Source organism: Solanum dulcamara, chromosome 1 (assembly GCF_947179165.1).
Source record: "Solanum dulcamara chromosome 1, daSolDulc1.2, whole genome shotgun sequence".
NCBI classification, from domain to species: domain Eukaryota; kingdom Viridiplantae; phylum Streptophyta; class Magnoliopsida; order Solanales; family Solanaceae; genus Solanum; species Solanum dulcamara.
In genome coordinates this window covers 82,692,719-82,719,361 of record NC_077237.1, presented here as the reverse complement: position 1 = coordinate 82,719,361, position 26,643 = coordinate 82,692,719, and the positions used below count along the sequence as shown (strand labels likewise).

The 26,643-nt window shown below is 32.6% G+C and overlaps 4 protein-coding genes and 1 pseudogene across 4 annotated transcripts; 1 reads left to right on the top strand and 4 right to left on the bottom strand.

The window, feature by feature from the left end:
• Positions 1-320: 320 nt before the first annotated feature.
• On the bottom strand, positions 321-5,535 carry LOC129889761 (probable aminotransferase TAT2). The gene is made up of 8 exons (XM_055965193.1): positions 5,362-5,535; positions 4,406-4,565; positions 3,556-3,895; positions 2,595-2,813; positions 1,932-1,991; positions 1,082-1,237; positions 870-963; positions 321-615 (listed from the first exon to the last, which is right to left on the bottom strand). Exons 1-8 carry the CDS (start codon positions 5,474-5,476, stop codon positions 488-490), a joined length of 1,272 nt encoding a protein of 423 aa, XP_055821168.1. The 5' UTR covers positions 5,477-5,535; the 3' UTR covers positions 321-487.
• A 2,693-nt stretch (positions 5,536-8,228) lies between these two features.
• LOC129894908 (uncharacterized) lies at positions 8,229-9,178 on the bottom strand. The gene is made up of 4 exons (XM_055970509.1): positions 9,089-9,178; positions 8,815-8,940; positions 8,442-8,720; positions 8,229-8,351 (listed from the first exon to the last, which is right to left on the bottom strand). Exons 1-4 carry the CDS (start codon positions 9,176-9,178, stop codon positions 8,229-8,231), a joined length of 618 nt encoding a protein of 205 aa, XP_055826484.1.
• Positions 9,179-13,633: 4,455 nt separating this feature from the next.
• Positions 13,634-18,040, top strand: LOC129880460 (protein SICKLE-like). Its single transcript, XM_055954497.1, has 2 exons — positions 13,634-14,075; positions 16,938-18,040. Exons 1-2 carry the CDS (start codon positions 13,823-13,825, stop codon positions 17,723-17,725), a joined length of 1,041 nt encoding a protein of 346 aa, XP_055810472.1. The 5' UTR covers positions 13,634-13,822; the 3' UTR covers positions 17,726-18,040.
• A 2,957-nt stretch (positions 18,041-20,997) lies between these two features.
• LOC129894897 (uncharacterized mitochondrial protein AtMg00810-like) lies at positions 20,998-21,985 on the bottom strand (annotated as a pseudogene).
• A 2,508-nt stretch (positions 21,986-24,493) lies between these two features.
• On the bottom strand, positions 24,494-24,901 carry LOC129894886 (uncharacterized). The gene is made up of 2 exons (XM_055970495.1): positions 24,791-24,901; positions 24,494-24,688 (listed from the first exon to the last, which is right to left on the bottom strand). The coding sequence occupies exons 1-2, from the start codon at positions 24,899-24,901 to the stop codon at positions 24,494-24,496; spliced, it is 306 nt and encodes a 101-aa protein (XP_055826470.1).
• Between the last annotated feature and the right edge of the window lie 1,742 nt (positions 24,902-26,643).

The following is a 26,643-nucleotide window of genomic DNA, read 5'->3' as shown; positions in this document are numbered from 1 at the left end:
ATTTAATTTCTATGCTATAATATTTTAGTTAATATTTTTTATTTTATTTTCATAAATGATATTATTTATAAATTATGCCATAATGTATGTTTATTTTAAAGATCATCATGTAGCTATCAACCTTGATCATTCACCATTTTATTTATTTTTTATGTATAATCATTTAGTCAAACCTTTGTTTTTTATAATATTGATATTAATTTATAACATTATATACCGCAAGACTCTCTCATTAACGATTTACGAAAGAATTATGAAACTAAGATAGATATATCTATGAAGTCGTTACAAACATCAAACGTGTGGAACAATGTAAGAACAAAATAAAATCTACTAATACCAAGTTAACAGAAAAATACATCCCATTGATCCCATTATCAACTAAAATAAGGAAAATACTCTTATTCTAACAGAAATTAAACATTTTTCTTTTCAAATTAATTCACCAAATTGGCCAAGAAAATGAAAACAAAATTCAGTAAATTAATTAATTCATTATTTTGGGGTTGGAATGCCTTAGGCAAAAAGATTTCAATCTTGTTAATCCTTCTTCAAGAAAAGATGGCTCAACTGCAAATGTTATTCTAAGCCAATTCTTCAATCCCACAGCAGTTCCTGAAAAAACAAATCATTTAAATTTGTCAAAAGTGAATATTTTTCTAGTTTATATATAAAAGATCGTTAACTTTAAACTTCTAATTTTATTTTTACTAGCGTATTCTTATAGCCAAGAAATAGCATAGTGTGCTTAAGATAACAAATATTCTAAGGATATTTTTTATATAAGTCAAGTCTTTTTTTTCTTCATAAACTCTGGTTCAATTAAACATATTTTAAAAAATAATATTTTAAAGCTTTATTTACTATACCTGGAAGTAAAATGACAGATTCCTCCTTAGCAAGCTTAAAACAGAAGTCAATATCATCACTTACATCTTTGAGAAGGGCTGAATTGAGCTTCACCTTTATATAGAAAAAATTAAAAAATTAAAAAGTAGAAGGACCAAAAAGAAGGAAAAAACAAAAAAGAAGGGACAAAAGTGTATGAAATTAGAAGTTTTGGGGAAGTTAGAGAGTTTACCATAACAACCATTGAGCCTTGAGATTTATAAGGACAATTGATACATGGAATATCCTGTATTTTTTCATAACATATATCTGAATTCTTCTTAAGCATTTTGAGTGTATTTCTGAAGAAATCCTCTTTGGTGCTTTCTATAATTTTGGGGACTGCTGCCTAAAATCGAAAAGAATTTAAGTTATATATACGAACAACAGCGTAAATATATAGAAATCAATTATATGTAATTATCGTATAAAACGATATTATTTTGTTATAACATTTTTATATTGTCAATACATAAAACTTAAACTCGATAAGAATTTAAGTTATATACATAATCAATTATATATATTTCATACACCCTATATCAATATAATTTAACAACACCCTAGAGTTTAATTTATATAAACAGATATTGAAAATATGTTTTTCTTACATTGTTTTTCATGACAGAGAGATTTATCATCTCAAAACTAAGGTACATAAGTAAATAAGATCTAACAGATAGAAATAACGTTTACTGGTCACTTTTCGACTCTACATTTGAGAAGTAATTATTGTTGTGGAATTTTCAAATTCAATAAGTGAAACTTCAGGATATTATTATAAGGTTTCACTTGTGAATTTTGAAATTACAAATCGATAGTGGTTCTTCAATTACAAGAGCTCGAAAGTGACTATATGTGCATTTTTCTTTTCCCCATTTGATAATGTTTACAAAATGCTAAATAGTTATACGTGTATGAATTAAATTCTTTAACTATGTAAATATTTTTTATACTCATTTACTTTATTAGTTTAAAAATAATTGTTCAATTTAGAGCTATAAAAAGAGGGCAAATAAATAAATTATATATAAGCTACAAACCTGTATGAAAGTTGCAGGACCTCCACCTATGTCGCAATACTTCTTAATACGTTCAACAATCTGAGAGATTAATTAAAAACTTGTGATTAATTAGTATTGCATATTAATTAATTAATTAGTATGATTAATCTTTTGGTCTGCTTTTTGTTTTATTGTTGCAAAGTTGAAGAGATTGTTAATATCTCTTCTGTTAAAATTTATGTGGCATAGTCAGACTTTTTAATTTTGATCATGAATTTGCAAACGAAGTTTTTAATTTTTTGAAATAAAATTTACACATTTGGAAATTACGTAAAAAAATTACTATTATAAGTCATAATAATTGATAAATTAAAATATTGCAAATACATACAAAAAAATTGGAGTAAAAAAATAAACTCATTTGACTCACGAAAGTTGAAGAGATTGTTACTATCTCATATGTTTAAATTTGTGTGGCACCTTTCGCATTTCGACAATTAATACTTTAGCTTTTGGATTGTGAATTTGACATGAACTTTACAAATTCTGAAGTTACGTAAAAAGTACTGTTAAGTCACAAGAAATGATACTTTAGAGATGTACGTATGAAAAAATCATGATTAAAAAAAAATTATTTAACTCTCGAAATTTAAAAAGTATCACGTAATTTGGGACAGAAATGTAGTAGTAAATTACAATTACCTTAGGGGATTTGAAGATGCAATTAGGATCATTAATGACAAACCAACCAAGTCTCCAACCAGGAATTAACCATCTTTTAGACAATGAACCAAGAGTTAATATTGGTGTTAATGAACTAAATAATCCCATTGATATAAAAGGGTTTTCTCCAAATGCAAGGTGTCCATATACTTCATCTGCTATGATTAATGTCTTCACTCTCTTTGCTGTTTCTGCTATCTGATCATTAAAAAAAAAGCATATTAATTAGTGATTCCTTAATTACTCTGAATTTAAAATGTAATTAGTGATAAAGTTAGTTAAAATATAATTACATGTAATTATTTTTAATTAGTGCGAAAAATAAGAAATGTAAGCTAGCAACTATATATAACATGTTGAAATATATTGATAAGGTAAAAACTATTAACATGTGTATATATATAAAGATGAAGAAAGAACACAAAATTGAAGGGTTGAAACACATGTAAAACACTTTTTTCCCAATCTTTTTTGTGAGATTGTTAATTATGTGATATACGCGAATAACATTAATGAATATTACAAACCTTTAAATTTCTGCAAATGACAGAATTCGTAATACTAATATAGTTAATTATCTCTTTTTTCAATTTCACCCTCACTACTAATATAGTAAATATTTACTTATTTTAGGAAGAGATAAGACTTAATTATTTAGTTAAATAATTTTTCTATAATTAATGCTATTAAATGATTTTATTAACGAGTGTGACTCTGTTTGCCCTGAAATATGGAGGGTCCACTCCAAACGACTTGATGATAGATACTCATCGCAACCCAATATAAAATAAGTAAGTGCACACACTGCGAGCCTAGAGTAATGAGTTAAATGAGAGGCTAGAGTCAAAGATGAACCAATCATGAAATTCAACATTTTATTCGTTCAAATTTAATTGTATCGTAGCTCTATAATTCAGGATTGGAAAAGCGGGCACCATACCTTCTCCAAATGGTCATAGGAGTAGACATTTCCACAAGGATTCCCAGGATTTATAACAACAATTGCAATAGTATTTTGGTCAGCCAAATCTTCAATTGCCTTCAAATCAACTTGCCAATTATTTTCAGGTACAAGATCATAGTACCTAACTTCAACATTTCTAAAAGCAGCACAAAGTACATAAGTTGGAAAGCCAGGCCTTGGTAACAAAATATTAGAATTTGGTTTTGCAAGAATAGACACTGCTGTCTCTATAGCTTGTGTACAACCAGCAGTAACATATACATCTTCTGGTGATAAATCATATGGAAGGTCTCTTGACAAGTAGTTTGCAATTGCCCTGTTCATTTCACCAGTACAATACTGTCAGTGTATATAACTTAAATTCTGTAATAAATTTAGTAATTTTCATGCATATATGCTTGCATGAACTTAGGAGATACAATTCAATTGTTTAATAGTAGGGGTGATTACAGTTCAATGCCTTTGAGTGATCTAGTTTACGAAATAGCCAACAAATGTATAAGTTTTGAATGTTTAATTATAAATATACATAAAATATACATACATATACATATAATATATATAATCAGTGTATCCCTTTTCAAGTTAATTACGTGAAACGAGTAAATCACATTATATTTGATTATATCCATGTATAGGAAAAATCAAACATATTATATAGTGAGAGCTTAATTTTTATATATGCTCGAATAATCATACTACTTAAGAGATAACTATAAGTTATAACTTTTCATAATGAGTGATATTAGCTAGTAATAACTTGAAAAATAAGACAGACAACGTGATAGAACATGTTAAATTACAAAGATAATAAATATAACATTACTTTCTAGCAATGGGAAGACCAGTAGTGGGAGAGTAGCCATTAAACTTGTCAAGAAGAAGGCTCTCAACAACAGCTTCCTTAGCAGCAGTAGTTGTGTGAAAGCAAGAATGAGCTGTTGGATCTCCTATTCCTAGTGAGATCACTTCCCTCTTATCTTCACCTGCCGAAAAATATCAGTGGTTGAGCTAGGATTTTCACAAACAAACATATAAAATATAAGGAAGTAAAAAGGTATATTGCTAAGCTAAACGTTATTCAACATATATAGTTACTTTAGTATATATACATTTAAAAAAATTAACCTAGCTACAGATGCAATTTTTTGACGGGACTATTCTATTGGGAAAGTTAGCTTGTGTCTCTCGGGTGAGAATCCACTTCCCCTCCCGGAATGAAAATAGGACCAAATAAGGTGGATCAATTGACTCTCCTTGAACAAAGGATAGCTTCAGTACCCCTGCTTAAAACGTTTCGCTAAAATCAATATTTGCTATATCTAGGCTCTATTATATGATTTCTTTTTCATTTTTTTTTTTAAAAAAAAAAAGAAATTCTACACTAAGCAAATAGTAGGAAAATTCAATTTGAAAATGAAAGTGAGTTTTTTTTTGTTGTTGAGAAAAACAAAGAATTATGAACATATTTTATAAGATTTTAACTTATATATATATATCGGCTGTATAGGAATCTTATACCATTAGCTCATGTATATTTGTTCTAGAAGGTAACGTGTCTTAGTTTTAAAATTACATATCGATTTTTGATATCTTTAGATAATCTGATAGTGCAAAAACTATATATTCTCTTATTGACAATCTATCCAATTTAAACTCATTTGATAATAGAGAAACGCTTGGAAAATAGTTTTTATTTTTGTTTCAAAGACAAGTACTCCTCAAGAACACACACAAATTTGTGTTACTATATATTATTTATAAACAATTTTGCAACTTTACCTCCATCAATGTTGTCCATCAACAAGCCAAGAATCCCTTTGATAGTAATATTTGTTAGTTTTTCTACTTGTTTTGTGTGAAAAGAATTATTTTTTTGGCTTCCCATATTCTCCATGTTTTCACTCCTTCAAAATGACAAATAGAGAGTATGGGGGAAAAAAAGGCAAATTAAGAACTCAAAGAGAAAGTGAGTGAGTGAGTTTGGCCTTTAGAATCCTAGATATATTTATACTTGTTTCAAAATGATTCTTCCTAATTTTCTCCTAAATATAATATTAGTAGTTCTTTTGATTAAATTGAAAAAAAAACTAAAAAGTATATTAGTTCTAATATTAAAGTTGAGTCAACTAATTTGGTGGAGCATATTTGGAATTTAAAACCATGTGATCTGCTCCACTACAATAGGGAATATGGAATGCACTATTTAATGGTTATCTCAATTCACATGATTTCGGCTAAAATAAAAAGTCAATTACTCAAAGGGTTGAAGGTTAAATTTTTTTTTAATTTATAAAATAGTGTAATTAAATTTACTCCTTAATTAATAAAGTATCCCAGCTTGAGTATTAGTGTATTACTACTAAACTAGTTCTTTATTTGTTTAAGCAAGTTAGATTCATACTTTAGCTAAATCATTGTCTAATAATTAATTTAAAATTTTAAAAACAAAAAATTCCATCAATGTCCAATATCGCTTTGAGGTCCTGACAAATTGAAATTTCATGTTGAAAAATTCTACTTTAAAAATAAAACGCTTTCTATTAAAAATAACATACTGTCTAATAATTAATTTAACCTAATTAGTTGAAAATAAAACAGTCTAATTAGTTATAAGTATCATGTGATTGCCAACTGTAAATAAAATTGACTCAAAGTCGTCACGACCCTAAAAATATGGCAAACTAATTAAGCTATAATCTGAACTAGAGAAATTTCAAAGTAAACTCATTAAATTGACTTGAAATTAATTAGTACTGATACTATATTTTTAAAATTCTTTCCTTAATTTTCCCGTTAATCCCATTAACGAGGTCTTAAGTTTTTGTCCTTTTTCACGCAGAAACTCAAATATTTTTCTCCTACGTATATACTCCCTCTGCTTTATATTCCTTGACCTCTATTAACCTATTACACTCCTTAAAAAAAAATTAATTAAAGATATATTTTACTTAATATTGTGCTTTGAAAAATTAAATTTGCATTGGCTATACTATATTTTATGTATTATTATTTAATGATAATTAAGGATAGTATAGAAAGAAAATGATAAATTTCTTTTAATCTGCTAAAATTAATCAGTAAAATTAAAAAAATATTTTTAATATAAGGATCAAGTAATATAAAACTAGTGAATATGTCAAATTGTGTATGTATGCATGTTACGTTACTAGGGAATATGTCAAATTGTCTATGCATGCATGTTACGTTCATAGACTGAGTCAAAGTCGTAATGTCCCTTAGCTCATTTCCATGCAATGTCTCATTTAAATGTTTTTACATTTAATTAAAACTACATAAAAAATTATCATAGTCACAATACTATTTAACAAATATTCGAGAATCTCGTAACTCAAATAATAGTAATCACATACTATACATAAAAATGAACAGATGAAACATATATTCAGTTACAAATTACAATAATTAAATCATTTAACATTTAACGGCAAATTAGATTCTTATGTTTGAGAATTTTTGCAGCACGAGTACACTTCCATGAATTGAGTGGGCTCACACTACTAAAAAAAAATGTGAAAAAACGATGCAAAAAAGCGACGAATTGATCAAAATCGACGGAAAAAAGCAATGCAGTTATTTTCGTCGCTTTTTTGATCGACGTTTTTAACAAAGCGACGGACAAGGTTGCCAAAAGCGACGGACTGCGTTGCCCCTTAATTTTTTTAATTAAAAAAATATATATATAAAAACGACAGACTCCGTTGTTTTAATTTTTTAAAAAAGTAACTATTTAATATAAAGCGACGGATTATTGGTCTCCGTCCATCGCTGTTTGATCTTGGAGTTCTTAAAAATTTTCAAAAAAGCGACAGACTTTGGGTCTCCGTCCGTCGTTTTTCTGGAAAAAAAAATTAAAAAAATTCCAGAAATGCGACGGACTAAAGGACCTTGTCCGTCGCTTTTCTGCAATATTTTTGACAGCAGAAACCTGCAGTTTCTGCTGTCTACCTGCAATCAAAATTCAATTCACTTCATAGAAATTCAGCCCATTCAAATACAAATAACAACAAACAAAATACGTAAAATACATAATAACAAACATAATTAAACACTTAAAACGAATAAAATCATTATTTAGAACGATTTAAAGTATTTCAAAGTTAACAAAAGATTTCAAAATATTCATAAACTAACATAGGGAACCTAAGGACTATTTGCTATATATTCATCACTATCGTCGGATTCATCCGGAATGGATCCTCTTGAATAACGGGGCGGAGGTTGACGGGCGAGGTTGAGCACTTCTTTTTTTAATTTGCTCAACTTGTTTATTCATACTTTTTTGCTCCTCAACCCTTCTTTTCTCAGATTCTGCAAATGCGCGTGTAAGTTCTGCAATTTGCTAAGACATAGCAGCTATCTGAACCCCGTCAATGGCCTCGGCTTGACGCGATGATCCAATACCTTCTAAACCTGATTGGAGTCGTCGTACATTATTCCTAGAGCCCATTCCATATATTCGGCCCTTGTGGCTGCCTCCAACCACTTTTTCTGTCCAAATTTGAGTGGATTGTTTAGGCGTTAGCTGGATCGAATCTCCCATATGACGTATGTGCCGCTCATAATCTTGCTGCATATTAAAAAATAAAAGTTACAATCAAAATATATTATACATTATGTTAAATAACTTACATAGGCTCGTTCGGCCCTTTCCTCACCCACTCATCTGGATCTGACACATTAGTCTCTTTTTTTACATGAATCTTTTTAAAGACTTCATGACGATAGAAAGTGCGTCTCAATTCTTTTTCCTATAAATAAAAATACAATTAATAAAATAATATTTTGTCAAATAATTTATTTAAGAAAATGAATTTAAACTTAAAATTTAGAAATATTACCATCTCCCTCTGATTCGTACCAACATTCTTTGCACCTCCGGTGTGCAACGAGCCACCCTTTAGGCTTGCTCTTGCTTTTTTTTCTTGTTCAAACAAAGCCTTGAATTCCTCGGTATCCCAATACCGGCATAATTCTTCAAATATATGAGGCAGCATCCAACTCAAAAGTTCCCGATCATCCCTAGCTTTCTTTAGCCAGCTAGACAGTATGGCGCTCGCTTTTCTTTCAAAAGTGGTCGCAATAACCTTATTGTACCTTGGCTCTGAGGTACATAAAGTCTGAAAAAATGAATAACGTTAAATAATTAGTTAAGTAAAGTATAGTAAAAATATTAAACGTAACTTAAAAAAATAGATTTAAACATATATATACCTTGAATTCATTAAACATTGCCTGGCGAATACTGTTTGGAATCTCCCGCCAAGAGTGATAGGGCTCAGTATATAGCCTCCTAACACTCTCCTGAAGAGCCTTAGAAGCCTCTTTCGAAGATGCCACCTGCAAGACACATAATAAACATGTAATTAGTTAATGAATAATTTATGAATGTAGCAAAAATAAATAAAACATTAAACTTATGAGGATCCATCAGGCTCAGTTATGACTCTCCCAAGTCTGTCCCTCTGCCAGGAGCTAAACCAGGCACATCATGTGCTGCCACTGTTCTATTAGCAAAAGAAGGCGAAGCTGATGCTGTAGAAGTGTTAGTCTCAACACTAGAATCTCTAAGTCTCATAGTAGATATGTGAGGTGACTGAGATGTAGGAGATGGAGTAGACGAAGATGCTACTCTCTAGGGTCGAGCAATAACCTCTGTGGGTAGATGGTAGGTCTGATCATATGAAGTATATCGGATCTATGAAGAAGAAGAAGCGCCGCATGGTCTGCGGAACTGACTATGGTAAACTAAATGATCCATAGTCCCAAAAGGCACAACATGAATAAGCGTAGGACTAGTTCGGCGGCGCTGCATCTCCGGCGCTGAAGAAATATCTCCTGGGATATCTTCAGGATCAATAGGTCTCCTAGACTTCTTTGTACTCCTACCAGAATGGCTAACTCCAAGATGATCCCGAATCTATCACCATCACTAGATGACGTCTGTATGTAAAGTAACAATACAATATATAAAAAAACATAAATTAAATAAATTTAGGATTAGCGAAATAAATAACTTACATACTAGTTACATTCAAGTTGAAGTTCTAAATTAAAATATCCTAAAATTCAAGTATCTAAGTTATTCAAATTAGCTTTAAAGTAGAAAGAGTTTAAAATTTATACAAACCTAAAAAGTTTCTAAGTTTAACTTCAAAAGTCCTAAACGACGGACAAAGCGACCCAGTCCGTGGTTTTTTTTAAAATATTTGACCGCCATTTTGACCAAAAAGCGACGGACAAAGCGACCCAATCCGTCGTTATTTTAAATTTTTTGACCAAATCGTTTGACCAATAGCGACGGACTTAGCGACATTGTCCGTCGCTATGTTAAAAAGAATATTAATAAATAAAAAATAAATACTTATGACGGACGGCGTCGTAATATTTAATTTATAAATAATTATTTTTTAATAAAATATATAAAATATTTATATAAAAGTAATATTTATTTTTAGCTAAAAAAAACTGCCAAACTAAGAGACGGACTAGGCGTCCCTGTCCGTCGCTCTTAGTAAAAAAAACAATGATGGACAGCGTCGTTTTATCCTTCACAGTTTATTTGCGACGCTGTCCGTCGCTTTTTGTTCTGTCACTTTTTGGACTCTTTTTAGTAGTGTCATGTATTTGAAGTTTATGTTCGAAATTTTAATTCAATTTACTAGGTTCTAATTAATTAACAATTTGTACATATTCAATAGATTTTTTACTACAAATTCAAAGTTTGAACCAAAATTACTAGGTTTGACCGAAATCGAAATCAACACATTGGCTCCCCCCCCTCTCATGTGAGAGGGGCGGAATTAGTAGGCAAAGAATAAATTACGAAATTTTTACACAAATAGTTGAACAAATTTATTGTTTAACATTTTTTAACCGATATACATAAATTATACACAAGCTGACATACCATATTATATACTCCCTCCGTCCCATTTTAGTTGTCATGTTGCGCTTTTCGAAAGTCAATTTGACTAATTTTTAAAGTTAAATTATATTACTTTAACTCAATATTATAAAGTAAAAAATTAGATATTCAAAAACTATACAAAAAGTACTATAAGTTATAATTTTTTTCATATCAATATGATAAAAAAATATATCTTAAAATGTTAGTCAAAGTTCATATAGTTTGACTCTTAAAAAAGAAATCATGACAACTAAAATGAGATAGAGGGAGTATGAATTATACATATATATACAGTCGCCGCTATTTTTAGTGTAATCATTGACGTCTTGCCTAACAAAAATGAGGATTAATTTCTCAGATGATTAATTAATTAATATAGTTATTATCCAGATGATTGTTTTCTTTGTTGAAGAAAATGGAAGAACACATCTTAAGAGTCGGATGTGAGACCTATGCCTAATAAAAATGAGATCTAATTTCTCATATGATTATTTAATTAATAGTTATTATTTTAGATAGTCACTTTTTTTTTGGAAGAAAATGAAAGAACAATTCTAAAAACAGGAGGTGATACCTGTTGCATAACAAAAATGAGTGTTGTTTTCTCATATGGTTGCTCAGCTACTCGCCTCGTCCTATATTAGTTGTCCACATTACTGAAAATAGTTGTATTTAAATTATTTATCAATTTATAAAATCAAAAGAAAATTAGTTAAATTTTTCTCTCAACTATTCCGCCAGTCCTATATTAATTGTCCACATTATTGAAAATAGTTGTCCCAAATTACTTGTCAATAAAGGAAAAATTACCGAAATAAATAACTTATTTTACCATATTCTCTAAAATTTCCTACCATTTGAAAAAAATACAAAATCCCTACTCTTTCTTATTCTCTAATACATCACTTTACGTGATGTATCGGTTGGATACATTATTTGCGTGATGTATTAGGACGTTGGATATATCACTTTACGCGATGAATCGGTCGGATATATCACTTTACGTGATGTATCAGAACGTACGTGATGTATCCCGATTCCACCAAAAAGAAGGAATTTCGGATAATTTTTAAAAGCGTAGGGATAAAATGTAATTGGGAAGAATCACTATGGGATTTAGGTACAATTTACATTTATAAAATCAAAAGAGAATTAATTTTTATTTTTCATTTTAGCCTAATAATTAATTCTTTTTAAAAGTGTAAGCAAGTTTGTAAAGTTTCTTAATGGATAAATTAATAAAACTATCCTTCTTATTTATGATTTCTTGAGGAACGTATAAAAGGAATGGACAACTAATATGAGATAAAGCTAGGGCCTAGGAGCAATAGTTATTATGTCAAAAAGTCGTCTTTTTTTTTAATTTCAATTTTCTTAAAAAACAAAAGATAATTTTATAAAATAATAAATATTAATTGAGTGATTATTTGAGAAGTTAACTCCAAAAATGAAGTAAAGAAATGTTTGAATCATAGTGTGATTGATTGAATTCGTAAAATTAGCTCATGAGATAGAAATAATTTTAACTTTGTACTAGAAACTGCATTTCCTACTATATCTAATTGTTCAAGTTCAAGCCCCTAAAACCGGCTCATTTGCACTTTTGTCCCTTTTTTGTGTCGGTCTAAGGTAAATAATTTTTAACATTTTAAGGTAAATAATTTTTTCGTGGCATAAATTTATATTTTCACATTATATTATTTCATAAGTTATACCTTGAGTTTTTAAATAATTTATGTCTCGCTAGATATAAGTTTGATTAAGGACAAAAATTAAAGTTCAACTCATTTAAAAGACAAAAATTAAAGATCAACTCATTTGAAGAGTAAATAAATGCCTAAAAACAATAAGAGCAATTAAACGATGCTTGCAAAGGAATCAAGAACTTCTATTACTCCATGAATCTCAACGTCCCCTCATGACTAAAGTTGGAATAAAATTTTACATAGAACATGAATATAAATATCTTGAACTCATGATAGAAACAGTTTTTCTAAAACAAGTACTAAAAGAAAACACTAAGCAATTTTAATTTCTCAAAAACTTGCATTGGCCGAACAAACTATAAATTCACATAAAAGAAAAAAGACACAATGAGAGAGTGAATTTCAATAAAATGATAGATACCTCAAGTAGAGAAGCAAAATACAGGAAATCCAAAATAGATCAACAATAATCTATACTATCTATACTACTATAATAAAAGCACGGAGTTCATTAGAAGTGTTGATTAAACATTCTGTATTTTATTAAATTTTTTTACTATAGATAAAATTATAATTTACTATTTTTCTCAAATAATTATTATTTAATTATTATCCTAATATTTACAACTTTGAAATTAATTAAAGTTATAACTGATAAATTTTTATTTATTTGTAAGATGCAAAAAAATCCTAATTTTAAGAAATTTAAATCAACTAAATTTTATTGATTATATATTTTCTCATTTAAAATTGATAATAAGTAAATTTAAGTTAATTAAATTTTGTCAACATAATTTCTGACTTTGATATTGCTGCAGGACAAAATTTTGACTATTGTCCCTATATCTAATTTTTGACTTTATAATAACTAAGGTCACGTTGTGACTTTTGATATCAATAACATAATTTTGTTTACTATATTTAATCTTAATCTTAATTATGAGTGTGATCATGAGTTATTATATTTTAAGTACTTTTTTTATCTTAAAAAATTATGTTATCTTTTAAAAAATTTATACTTAATAATATTATGTATAATAAAATTTATTTTTATACACATTTATTATTAATTAATGCGATAAATATGTACACTTAACTAGTAGGGAAAAAATGCTTTAACCCAAATAAAAATTAGAGGGAAAAAAAACAAAAACAAAAAAATCCTGATCGTTAAATTCTGAAAATACCCTTCAAGCATTTGAGCAACTCAGCATAAACATGGTGGTATTATCGCCATTAACCTTTTAGGGATAAAAATTAGAGGAACAAAAAAACCAAAACAAAAAAATCCTGATCGTTATATTCCTAAAATACCCTTAAAGCATTTGAGCAACTCAGCATAAACATGGTGGTATTATCGCCATTAACCTTTTAGGGATAAAAATGGTAATAACCAAAACTTTTGTAAACATAAAGCTCTAGGGATTCAAGAATTGGAACTCTGTTTCCTTCTCCATTCCAAATTGACCTACAAAATCATAGCTTATAATTGGTCTCCCAATCCATAACCCACCATAAAAATTACATCTTTTCTACATATATAACAACCCCATCTAATTATTTTTGTGGAAAAAATTGATTCTTGTTTAGAACAAAGATATTGATAATGGAGGAATCAGAGAAGAGAAGGGAAAGGCTAAAAGCTATGAGAATGGAAGCTTCACAAAGTGGAGATTACATTGAAGCCGTTGGTTATGGAGGTCTTACAAACCCCTTAACTGATTCTCCTTCTGGAAAGGTTGAATCTAATGCTATGGCAAGACCAAGATTTGACTATTACACTGACCCCATGTCAGCTTTTTCTGCAAATAAAAGGAGTAACAACAATCAAGTTTCTCAACAGTGTTATACCCCTCCAAGTAATTGCATATTCTTTCAATAAAGTTCTCTTTTTTACTTTAAAGTTACAAACTTGTGTAGATTCTGATGGTATGGGTAGTTTCTGTTGTTTGGTGAAGTATCCTTTGTTTGACTAAACTAGTGTCTCCGTGTGACCTAGGTCGGGGTTCGAGCCGTGAAAGCAAATACTAATGCTTGCATTAGGATAGGCTTTCTACCTCATACCCCTTATAGTGCAGCCCTTCCCCGGACCTTGCTGCCTTTTTCTTTTTATACTAGTTAGAGATATTGCCTTAGAAGACAAGATATATAGCCTACATTAGCTGATTTGGTTTGAAGTATAGTTGATTGATAATAGTTTGGGATCAAAATAATGTCATAATGGTAACGTCAAACTAGTTTTGATCCACGGGTGTTGAACTGAAAAATGAGAAGTGAAGTGCATAGTTGATGGAAGTAAAAAATACAAACATGTATATAGATTTAGTAACTTATGATAATCATGCTTTACTTGAGCGGATGGTCTATCGGAAACAGACTCTCTACTTTCACAAGGCAAGAATAAGGTTTGCGTGCACCCACCCTCCCCCAAACCCCACTGGTGTGATTACATTGAGTATGTTGTTTTTGTAGTACTTATGATAGTCAAAATGCAAGTACACTTTCTAGTTAGCAACCAATATACAACAACGTGAATCGGACTCCTTATAGTAATCATTATTAACAATAACATGATAGTGGTCTAGGGAGTGTAATTGCTAGGGCACGAGAGAGTTAAGTGTAATGATTTCAGCAAGAGCAGCTATATGGACTACTATAGTGAGTCTAGTGGCTTCCATAATTTCAACTAGAGCATAAAGATATCTTCAATCGAAATCAGTTTGATTTTTAATTAATCAACCATAAAAGGAATTAATTTACATCATTTAATTTCGTGTTTGATACTTATAACTTTAGTGATTGTCTAAGAGAAGAAAAGAGAAGCTAAATTGCAAAAGAGAAAACTAGAATAAGAGGACTTGCAAAGCTAGAACTTCAAAAGAAGGAAGAGAAGACTCGCACCCAAGGGTGTGGCCTAATGGTCAGCAAAGCTAGTTGAGAACCATGAGGTCTCGGGTTCAAATCTAAAAGGAGGGGAAAAACACTAAGTAGTTTCTTTCCATTTGTCCAAGCCTTGGTGAACTGAGTTACTTGGTACCTATGTTGGTGGGAAGTAGCAGGTACCCTGTGGAATGAGTTGAGGTGTGCATAAGTTTGCCCGGACACAAGGGAAGAAGGAAGAGAAAACCAACTAGCTCTCATGTGGGTTATGTGGAGGGAGAGGAATAAGATAGCTTCTGGAAGGGGCAAGAGTTATTCTGTAAATGTGATGAGTAGTCTCATGTCTCTAATTTCTTTTTTGTGCATACATGAGGTTCTTTTTTGTATAGATGAGTGCGTGACCTCTGTACCATATTTTTGTCTAGGTTTCTCTACCTTTTTGTGTACTTATATACGGGGACTCCCCCAACATCAATAAAACTCTTTACCTTCTAAAAAACAAGGGGACTTGCATTCTCGAAGAGAAAGGACAGAGTAAATCTGTTTGAAAATGGAAACAAAAGAAGTAATCAACAGCAGTAAAACTTAAATAGTGTTAGAATTTGCATTACAAAATTGAGAAAAAGAATAAGATAATGACAATCAAAAGAACAATGAGAACAAGTGGAGATGAGTTAAACAAGCAAAAGCTATTTTTCACCTCTTCTATTTTTAATCTTTTAAAATGAGAGTCAAGTCAAATAATAGAATGCTTCTCTTTGGGATAACTCTGCAATCCATTATTTGAAGCACCACATTTCTCTGAAGCACATGAATTCATCCATGAAACGATAATCCCTCGCTTCACGTTGATTCTTCACTCTAAACCTGGCCTTGTCTAAGCCTATGCAGAGCTATCTCATTTGAGGTGTTTGAGTCAGCTAGAATAGGTCTTTTAATTGACTTTTCAGTTTCGTTTATCTGTTGGGGCTGAAAGGAGGCCATGTTCTAAAGAGGGATAAGTATCAGTTTGGGAGAAAGTGCTTTACAATATGCCAAAGCATAAACCAGAATATTTTACCCAAGATAAATTTGCTCAAGTTGCATAGAAGCTCTGTTCCATTTTGTGAAAAGTTTAGCTGTTTTCACACTTTAATTTAAGACAAATTCCAATAGCTGAGCTTAAAACTAATTGCTGTTTTGGCCAAGCTTTTGGCTAAATTTCTGACAGTTGTTGATTATGTTTATGTGGGATAGATACTTTGGTTTTGGTATCATGTAAGATTGCGGAGGAAAAGGTTCAATAGGTTCATGAAAGATGTGTGCTGAGATAAGTTAAAAAGGCAACAAACTTTAGCCTATGGACAAAGGTTCTCATCTGAGATCAAGGCTCTAATGAATCCAAACTTTAGTTTGTCTATTAAGCTGCTTCATGAACAGTGCCCTTGTAGAGATATGCAATTAGCCAATTATGGTAGTGATTAGTGAAAGGCTTCTAATGTAAACTATTCTTAGTATTGTTAGATGTGGGGATGTCTGTGTTCTTTCAGTCTCTTATGGACAGAGGTTGTCTTGTCCGGATAGTAGATGTGTGTTGCACAATTATTCCATCCGAGCTACAGCCTGTTAGTGACAACTAAGGAATATCAGTTTGATAGGGATGATTTTCACACATCCAGTTTGCATGATTGGCAGAAGGCTAGATAATATGTTTTATGAAATATTGATTTCATGGTAGGAGTAGGTTTCTCTGACTAGATTTACTCTGGCTAATGCCATCAGTTTGGATTGTCTTTTTTTGTTTTGCTATTTTCCTCATATATTGTAGTATAAACAGACCTTTTTTTACATGATTTTTTCAGGAGCAAGGAACCCTCAATCTCCAATTTGTACTCCTCGAGGCAACTATTCCTTAGATCAGAGATCGCAGTCACAAGGAGTCCAACATACCTTTAACCCTCTTGGAAACCCTGGGCAAAATAGTCCTTTTGGCACACCACAAAGAAGTTCCCCTAGTGCATGGAATAGCTCTTTCGGCATACCTAACAACTACCTTCCACCTAATTCTTCAACGGTTGGTAACTTTGCCAGTCCTGGCATTCATCGAGGTGGGAGACCTGGTTTCCATTATGGACAAGGTAGCGGGCAACCTGGTTCAGGATATGGAGGCAGCCCTTACCAAGGTTCAGGATATAGAGGCAACCCTTACCAAGATTCAGGGCACAGAGGCAGCCCTTGCCAAGGTTCAGGCAACAGAGGGAGCCCTTACCAACGTTCAGGGAACAGAGGCAGTCCTTACCAAGGTTCTGGGCAAGGCAGGAGCCAATGGATGGGTAATAGTTCTAGTCCTAATTCGTTTCGAGGTGGTAGGAGGGGAAGAGGTTCCCATGGATGCACATCAGGGGAGTCTAGACCAGATTTGTATTATTCAAAGTCAATGGTAGAAGATCCTTGGAAAGAGTTGAAGCCAGTTATCTGGAAGACATTCTCTGAGAAATCCTGGCTTCCACAATCAATTAGTGCAAAAAAGGCCAAATTCCCAGATGCTCCAGTAAAATCCATTCCTCAGCAAAGCCTTGCTGAGTGTTTGGCTGCCTCATTTAATGAAGCAGCTAGCAGTGAGGCTGCGACTGATGGATCTGGAACATGATTGTCATGTAATGCCTCAGAGTCGTGCTTATGATGTTCTCACTCTCCTAATATCGTCAAAATGCAAGTTTAGCAGCAGTTGAATAGTTTGACTTTAATTGTGAGTTAACGTCGAAAGCTGACAAGTTCCAGTCTCTGTTTCACCTGAATTATGCTGTTGTAGCATGACATTACCCTGTTAACTGTTGGGGAAAATTTCTTCTTTTTTTTGGTTTTGTATTGAGTAGTTTGACTTTAATTGTGAGTTAACAGGTTTTTAAGCTTCAAATTTGTACTTGTTATTATAAAGTAGTAAATAATTTTGCGTCTTGTTTCTTCTGCTAGTAGTATTAGTATTATTTTACTATTTCCATATTTCTCATTCTTAGTTTTCTATTACTACTTGTTGTCTCTTATGCCTCTATTTTCTTATTATCCTGCTGTTACTGCTTATGTCGTCTCAACTGTTATGTTTTTTGCTTTTCTTGAGCCAAAGGTCTATTGAAAACAACCTCTATACCTGCAAAGGTTTTGTGTACACTCTACACTTGTGGGGGACTATACTAGGTATGTTGTTGTTGTTGTTATCAGGTCATACAACTCAAGTCTTCTGGTATTTGTAATTTTCATGTTCTCCTTTTGTAATTTTCATGATCTTTTACATGGTGGATATCCTAGTCTTAGGATCTGGGCTAGGAAATTATGAAAAACAATGTATTCCTGCAATAGGTGAATGATGGTGGTGGAGGATCTACTGTTCCGTGTTGTAGCACAGAATCTAGTAGTTCTTGTTTATCTTTTTTTGAAAGCATCTAGTGATGATGTTGTAGATGAGTGCTCCACCAATGTTTATGGTGACAAAATGTAGCGATTGACAAACTTTCAGTCTGTTTCCATTCTTGTATACTGGAACAAACATCTGAGTTCATTCAGATTAACTTGAATCAACAGGAAGTACAGAGTGATTGTTTTGACGAGCTCTCGTTTGCCTCCTTTATACTTTTGTCTAGTGGAATATAAAGGAATGAGGAGGAGCTGCCTTTTAAAATATGTAGTGTAAGAATGTCTTCAATCTTCATTTGATATGTTAGAAAGATCATTTGTTTTTGTTGTTGAAAACAAGTTATCTTGAAGCCATTAAATGCCATCAATTCTTTGCTACAATCTCTTCAATCCACCCCTTATTAATTCACATGTTTCTTCACTGTCGTAATTTCTTTTTCATAACTATTTTAATTTGTTGCACTTAAACTGATAATATTTCGAAAACAACCTCTCTTCTGTATACATTATACCCTCCCCAGATCTGCCTCAATTTAATGAAGCAGTTGACAAGGAGGATGTGAATTGTCACATGATGCTTTTGTACCTTCTCAGCATCTTTAATTGTTATGTCTTTACTAACTGTACTTTTTGTTACTGCCAGTAGTTGAGTTGTTTCTTGTTGTTAGTTAATCATTGACAGCAAATAAATTCCATTCATGTGTCACTTGAATTCTGCTGTTGTAGCATATGCAATTACACCCCAGCCCCCACCCCACCCCGTTTCTTGAAAGAATCCCTTTTGCATATCCCGGCCCGTGGTCACGAATGGGGCCTCATGCGGTGTGAGTTCGGATTAGTCAAAGTCCAATATAAATATCGGACATCAGATGGAAAAAAAAAAGATATCCCGCCCCCTTATTTTTAGAGAAAATGACACAAATTAACAAACATATACTAGTTAATTAATATACATAGCTATAATTTAAGTTAATTCACACTCACGATAAACTTTTTCCAGTAATTAATATACATAACAATAGTTATCCAGAATTTGTATAATGAAGCTTCCAAATTGTATAAATTCAGAATTTGTTTGTATAAATTCAGAATTTTCTAATTGAATAAATTCAGATTTTGTATATGCTTACCCAACCATGTATATAATTATAATATTGATACATTTGATTTGTATAAGTTCTGAAAAATTTCTAAAATGTATAAATACAGAATTTGTATATACTTATCCTATTTGTATATTGCCATCAAATTATACGAACGAATTTGTATATTCACAGCGAATTATATAAACATGTATGCGAATTATACAAACAACTGTTATAGCTATAGTTACGAAATGTAATTACTTAAACTGTAGCTATTTCGACTTATTAAGTTTTTATTGTAGCTATCAGTGAAATTTTCATTTATTTTTATGTAGATATTTTTGTTTTTAAGCGTTTAAGAAGTTTCAAAATTAGGCTTTGAGGTTTTTGAAGTATTAAAATGAGGGTTTTTTTCCTTTCAAGAAGTGTTTGTTTGAATTGTTTTTCCCAAAAAGAAAAAAAATTACTTTAAGATTTTCAAACTTTTAGTTTTAATTTTTGCAAAAAATGAGGAACACCGACATATTACTTTTGAAATTTCAGAAAGAGATGGAAAACTGAGTTTAGCATCTTCAAAGAAAGTCATAACTCCCTCCATTTTAAGTGTGTGTGAACTTATTTCTTTTATCCTTATAAAAGAATGACATTTTCCTTAATTTGGAAATAATTTGATTTATACTTTTTATATTATTCTTAATAAAAAATTATGAGCACATAAATTTACTTATATTTTCGAACGCATTTAACTGCTAATAATCAATCTAAATGAGTTCAATCAAGACGTGTGTCCTTGATCTCATACAAATTCAATTGTATCATTTTCTCGGTAAACAAAGTACCTAAAGCTTTGCTGAATATTTTTCATTTTACTTGTTCAGTATTGACTCGGCACACCTCTAAAGGAGTAGTAAATTAATAGAATGACAATTTTACTACATCATCCTTTGAATATACTCTTTTCATCCCCTTTTAGTTGTCATGTTGCATTTTTCGAGAGTCAATTTTGATTAATTTTCAAAGCTAAATTAGATAACATTAATTTGATATTTTAAAATAAAAAATTAGAGATTCAAACACTATACGAAAAAACTATAAATTGCATATATTTTTTTATATCAATATGATGAAAAAATACATCTTAAAATGTTAGTCAAAATTCATGTAGTTTGGCTCTCAAAAAGAAAACTATAAGAACTAAAAAGGAATGGGGAGAGTAATAATTAAATTCAATGTTTTAAAAAATTATTGGAAAATGACTATAGTTAATAATAAAAAATAATAATAAAATAATAAATTATCTCTTAATTTTGATATACACAAATACAAGAGTATAATTAGACTATAATTAAGAAAACTAAATATTTCTATATTAGAAACTAAATATATACAATCTGTTACAATTTGTCAGAATATATTTTCATATGTTCTAAGACACCCCCGCAGTCGAAGCGGGAGGTCGCCGAATGCTAAGACTGTCCCAAAAATTCTCAAATAACACCATCGGAAGGCCTTTGGTGAAGATATCTGCAATCTGATAACGAGAGGGGACATGTAACACTCAAACCTGGCCACGAGCCACCTTTTTCCGTATAAAATGTATATCCATCTCAATATGCTTAGTGCGTTGATGCTGAATAGGATTACCAGCCAGATAAATGGCACTAACATTATCACAGTAAACCAAAGTAGCCCGTGGAATAGGACAATGAAGTTCCAAAAGCAAGTTTCGCAACCAACACGACTCAGAAACCACATTGGCAACCCCGCGGTATTCTGCCTCTGCACTCGAACGGGACAAAGTAGCTTAACGTTTGGCGGACCATGAGATCAAGTTATCACCCATAAAGACACAATAACCCGAAGTCGAACGCCGCGTATCGAGGCACCCACCCCAATCAACATCAGTATACGAGACAAGATTGATTGTGGAAGAGGGATAAAGGCGAAGACCATAATCCAAAAGTACCTTATAGGTAGCGCACGATGCGCTTGAGAGCGTTTATGTGCTCATTCTGTGGATCATGCATGAATAAGCATACATGTTGCACACCATAAGTAATATCCGGTCTTGTGAATGTGAGGTATTACAGTGCCTCTGCAAGACTCCAATAGAGAGATGGGTCCTCAAACGGTATGCTCGTAGTAGCCCCGAGCTTCGATTTTGGAGAAATTAAAATAGGAGATGGCTTACACGATGACATGCCAGCTTGGTCAATGATCTTGGCCGCATACTTCCTTTGAGATAAAAACAAACCACCGGTATGACGAGTGACAACAATGCCCAAGAAATAACTCAACGGGCCCAAATCCTTCATAGAAAATTCGGAGCTAAGAAGCGATATGATAGACCGGCGGAGCGCATCAGAGAAAACAGTTAAAATAATATCGTCGACATACAATAAAAGATAAGCCATAGAAGTATGTTAACGATAAACAAATAAGGAATAATCGGTCTTACTGTGAGAAAACCCAAGGATACGGACATAATCAGCAAATCGCTTATACCAAGCCCGCAGAGCTTGTTTCAGCCCATAAAGAGATTTCTTCAGCAAACACACATGATTAGGTCTATCAGGATCCCGATAGCCCAAAGGTTGATACATGTAAACAATCTTCTTGAGTTCGCCATGTAAAAAAGTATTTTTGACGTCAAGTTGATGAATCGGTCATGCCTTAAAGAGAGCCAAACTAAGAACCATACGAATAGTCATCGGTTTGACAACTGGACTAAATGTCTCACCACAATCCACGCCAACCTGTTGGGTTTTACCATCACCTACAAGACGATATTTATGTCGCTCAAACGAACCATCAGATTTTTCTTTATAAGCAAAAATTCATATACACCGAATAACATTAACATCTGAAGGACGGGGCACCAATTTCCACGTCTTATTTTGAATAAGAGCATTATATTCATTATCTATAGCCAATTTTCAATTCAGGTCACGAAGAGCAGACACAGGGTTACGGGGTAGAAGGGACTTCGAGACGAATGTAAGAAGGTTGAAGGACTTCTTAGGCTTATAGATCCCATGTTGACTCCTAGTAATAGGACCAGTGGGTAGACTAGAGGGATAGATGGGAGTGGGTGGAGAAGGAGAGCTAGGTGGGAGAGCGGAAGAAGACGTTGGGACTGACCCAACAGGCAATAAAGGAGCGATCTGCCCAGGTGAGGGGGCAAAGCCGCTGGTTGGGCACGGCGGGATGGGCAACGGTGCAGGAGAAAGGTGGTGATCTGGCGGATTTGTGAAGGTAGTGAGATGATGAACCACATAGAGAGATGGTCCATCGTCTAAAAATTGGTATGTGTGATTTTGAGAAGAATGTAACTTGGCAAAAGGAAATTACATCTCATCAAATATTATGTGATGGCTAATATTAATTTTTTGAGATGAAAAATCAAATTATTTATACCCACGATGATGTAACGGATATCCCAAAAAAAAACACGAGATTGACTGGGGTTGAAGTTTGTTTATGAGTATGGAAGGAATGAGAGGATAACATAAACACCCAAATACACGAAGATGGGAATAAGAGGGATCCTTCTGATAAAGAATGCGAACAGGGGATTGATAGTTTACCAGTTTATGAAGAAGGATGTTGAGAAGATAAGTTGTCATTTGCAAAGCATGATGCCAAAAGTTAGGAGGAAGGGAAGCATGGCCAATAAGGTACGAACAATGTTATTAATCATACGAATTTGTCTTTCAGCTTTCACGTTTTGAGGAGATCTGTGAGAACATGACAATCGAAATGACAGACCATTGGCTCTACAGAAGTCCCAAAAGGGGCCATTAACAAATTCCTTACCATTATCACATTGAATATTCTTGATATCCCGCTCAAAGTGAGTTCAAATAAATGTCTTGAAAGTTAAAAATATGAAAAAGGTTTTTGATTTGTGCGATAAAGAAAATGTCCATAAGAATTAAGAATATCATCCATAAACAAGACATAATATCGATGACCTGAGAAACTCAAAACGGGTGATGTCCAAGATCATTATGTATAATATCAAATGGCATAAGAGTGCTAGAATTTGAAGCATAAAATGGCAACTTAACATGTTTTTCAAGAGGACAAGAATGACAAATACGAACATCTCTACTTGGATTACAATCAATCAATTTATTCTTCCTAAGAGAATTCAACACAGGTGCTCCCGGATGACCCAAACGAACATGCCAAAGAGATAGTGTCAAAGGAGCAAAAGTAGATGGTGAAGTGACTAGATTGGTTATGGGATAAAGCTCTCCTCGACTGTTACACCTCATTACCAGCCTCCGTATCTGAAAATCCTTCACAGAAAACCCAAAAGGATCAAAATTAACAGAGACAGAGTTATCAGTGGTAAATTTGCGGACGGACACCAAATATTTAACTACGTGAAGGGCATGAAGGACATTGTTTAAGTGCAAGGGAGGACACGAGGAAGACAAAGTCGTGTGACCATAGCCATAAATTGGAATTGATTGACCATTACCAATAATTATACCATGTTTATTGCTCTTATTAAAATAAGACATGAGGTTACCTTGCGTGGATGTAATATGAGAAGTGGCACCGGTGTCCATGTATCAATTTGCATTCAGAAGTGTGATCCCAAGAGTATGCATGGCGGCTTCAATGTCCGTAGAATTAGGGGCTGCTGTGTAGGCCTGCTGAAGTCAGGGGCCAAGAACACCTGTTTATAGTGGTTGCTACTATCCATAATTGGACCGGGACCAAGAAGTTGAAGAATATGAATACGGTGGTATAGCCCAAGGACCCCATGATGTCATCCATAGCCACTGCTGCCCGCCAGCCCATGAAGAATAGGGCGGAGGGTTCTGCCCCGCTGACTGTTGCCCAGTGCCACGGCTGTAGTCGCTTCCCAGCTGACCACCACGATCTGTATTACCGCCATTGCTGGAAGCTCATTTGCCGCCTCTACGACCATCATTGTTGCCGCGATATTTTCCCCTATTATTGTTTCGGTTGTGGTTCTTCTTTCCACCATTAGAATTGCAGTTGGAAGAGGAATTATCAGAAACATCAAGAGGACCCTCGGACGAGCAAACAACTAATGCAGCGAAGGAGCTTTGGGCCGCTTTCTTAATATGGTCAGCCCCCTCAAGAGTGAGCATCGAACGAGATTGATAAAATTGAGGCAACAGGTCACGTTGGCGAATAAGAGTGGCCACACCTTGGTAGGGCTAAGTAAGGCGAGATACCAGTTGAAGAACTAGTCGATTGTTAGCGACCGGGGAGCCGACATTCTTGAGTTGATCCGCCAGAGATTTGAGATGTTGACAATAGGCAGAGACATTCGGAAAATCTGTCATGTCGATATGAGTGAAGTCGTACTCAAGAGTGACAGCACGAGAGTGTTTGTTATCCTGGAATATATCACGCAAGCGATTCTAAGCCTCCATCGTCGTAATGTCGGGTTTAAGAATTGTATGCAAAAGGTCATGAGAGATAGTAGCATAGAGCCATTGGAGAACGGTAGCGTCCAGGGTGGACCACAGTTCTTTGTCCTCCTCTTATTAAGGCCGTTTCTCAGTGCCCGCCGTTGGAGAAATAATATGATCAATCACTCGATGGGATCTTGCATGAATCTTAAAGAGTTTCGCCCATATGGAATATTGTACGTTCTCCATTTCAAGATACAGCAAGAGCAGGATGAAAGGAAGATTTGAAGTTAGATATGATGATTGAGAAAAGAGGAAGAGGGAGAGGAGGGGGGCGGCGATAGAAGGAATTCGAGAAGAAGAAGAAGGTCGGATCGTGCCCTAGAAATCTGATACCATGAAAGAGATTAATCCCTTGATTTATTTCATTAACCTCAATAGTTTATATACACAAATACAAGAGTATAATTAGGCTATAATTAAGGAAACTAAATATCTCTATATTAGAAACTAAATAAACTAAATATCTCTATATTAGGAACTAAATATATACAATCTGTTACAATCTGTCAGAATATATTTTTATATGTTCTAACAAATTTTTTAAATTGAACAAGTAAAAATAGATATTTATTTTTAGTATTCTTGGTCCTATCGAACCATACACTGAATACATGGGTTCGTGGTAGGTGTAGGAGCTAGGCGGAGCTACTCTGACATATGATGATGCTTTGTACTTTCTCGACATCTTAAATTGTTAGGTCTTAACTAACTGTACTTTTGTTTACTGGCAGTAGTTGTTCGTAGTTTTCAAAATTACTAAGGATAAAATGGGAAAAATTAATTAGTTTTAATTTGAATTTATAAAATGATAAATAATTTGAGATAATTATTTTTAAAAATTACAACAGATAATTTGAGATGAAGAAAATAGTAAGTATAAAGTGAAGCTCAACTATTGATCATTTTTAGCTCCAATTCCTCACAAGATTTATACCTCAATTGGATCTTTTTTTTATTTTATTGAATCGAGGGTCTATTGAAAATAATCTCTCTGTCTCTCAAAATAGGAATAAAATTTAATTCAAAAATATATGTCATTTTTAGGCTTCAAATAATTGACAAATAATCATTGTCATGTCATTCCGATTTCACAAATAAAACTTTCATAATAATATCGCAAAACTCCACTTGTAGAATACAAAACTTTATAATAATAGATATTTTTAAATTATAAGATTGAAAAGTGTCTGTTGAACACTATTTTGTAGGAAATTTATTAATTGAGCAACCCCCAACTACATACGCATCATGCTTAAAATAAGTTGGCAAGTGGCCTAACAATTTGCTCTTTTTTTTTTGTCTTAACTAAATAATCTAATAGAAATCTTTATTAAATATTAATCTTACTTGTGGATAAAATTTGATATTCCTAATAGTGATATAGGTAAGTATTGAAACTTAAAACCAATTGGTCCCTTAGCTCATTTATTAAACATATCTCCCAACTCCTTCCCTATACCTTTCAATTATAACAAAGTGTACTTCAAAAAAAAAAACATAGTTTATTCCTACTCTCGTTAACTTTTACGTGTTCACTTTGAATTTTGCAAATTCCTTAATGAATAATTGTTAATATGAGCATTTTACTACAATATCTAATATTAATTAAT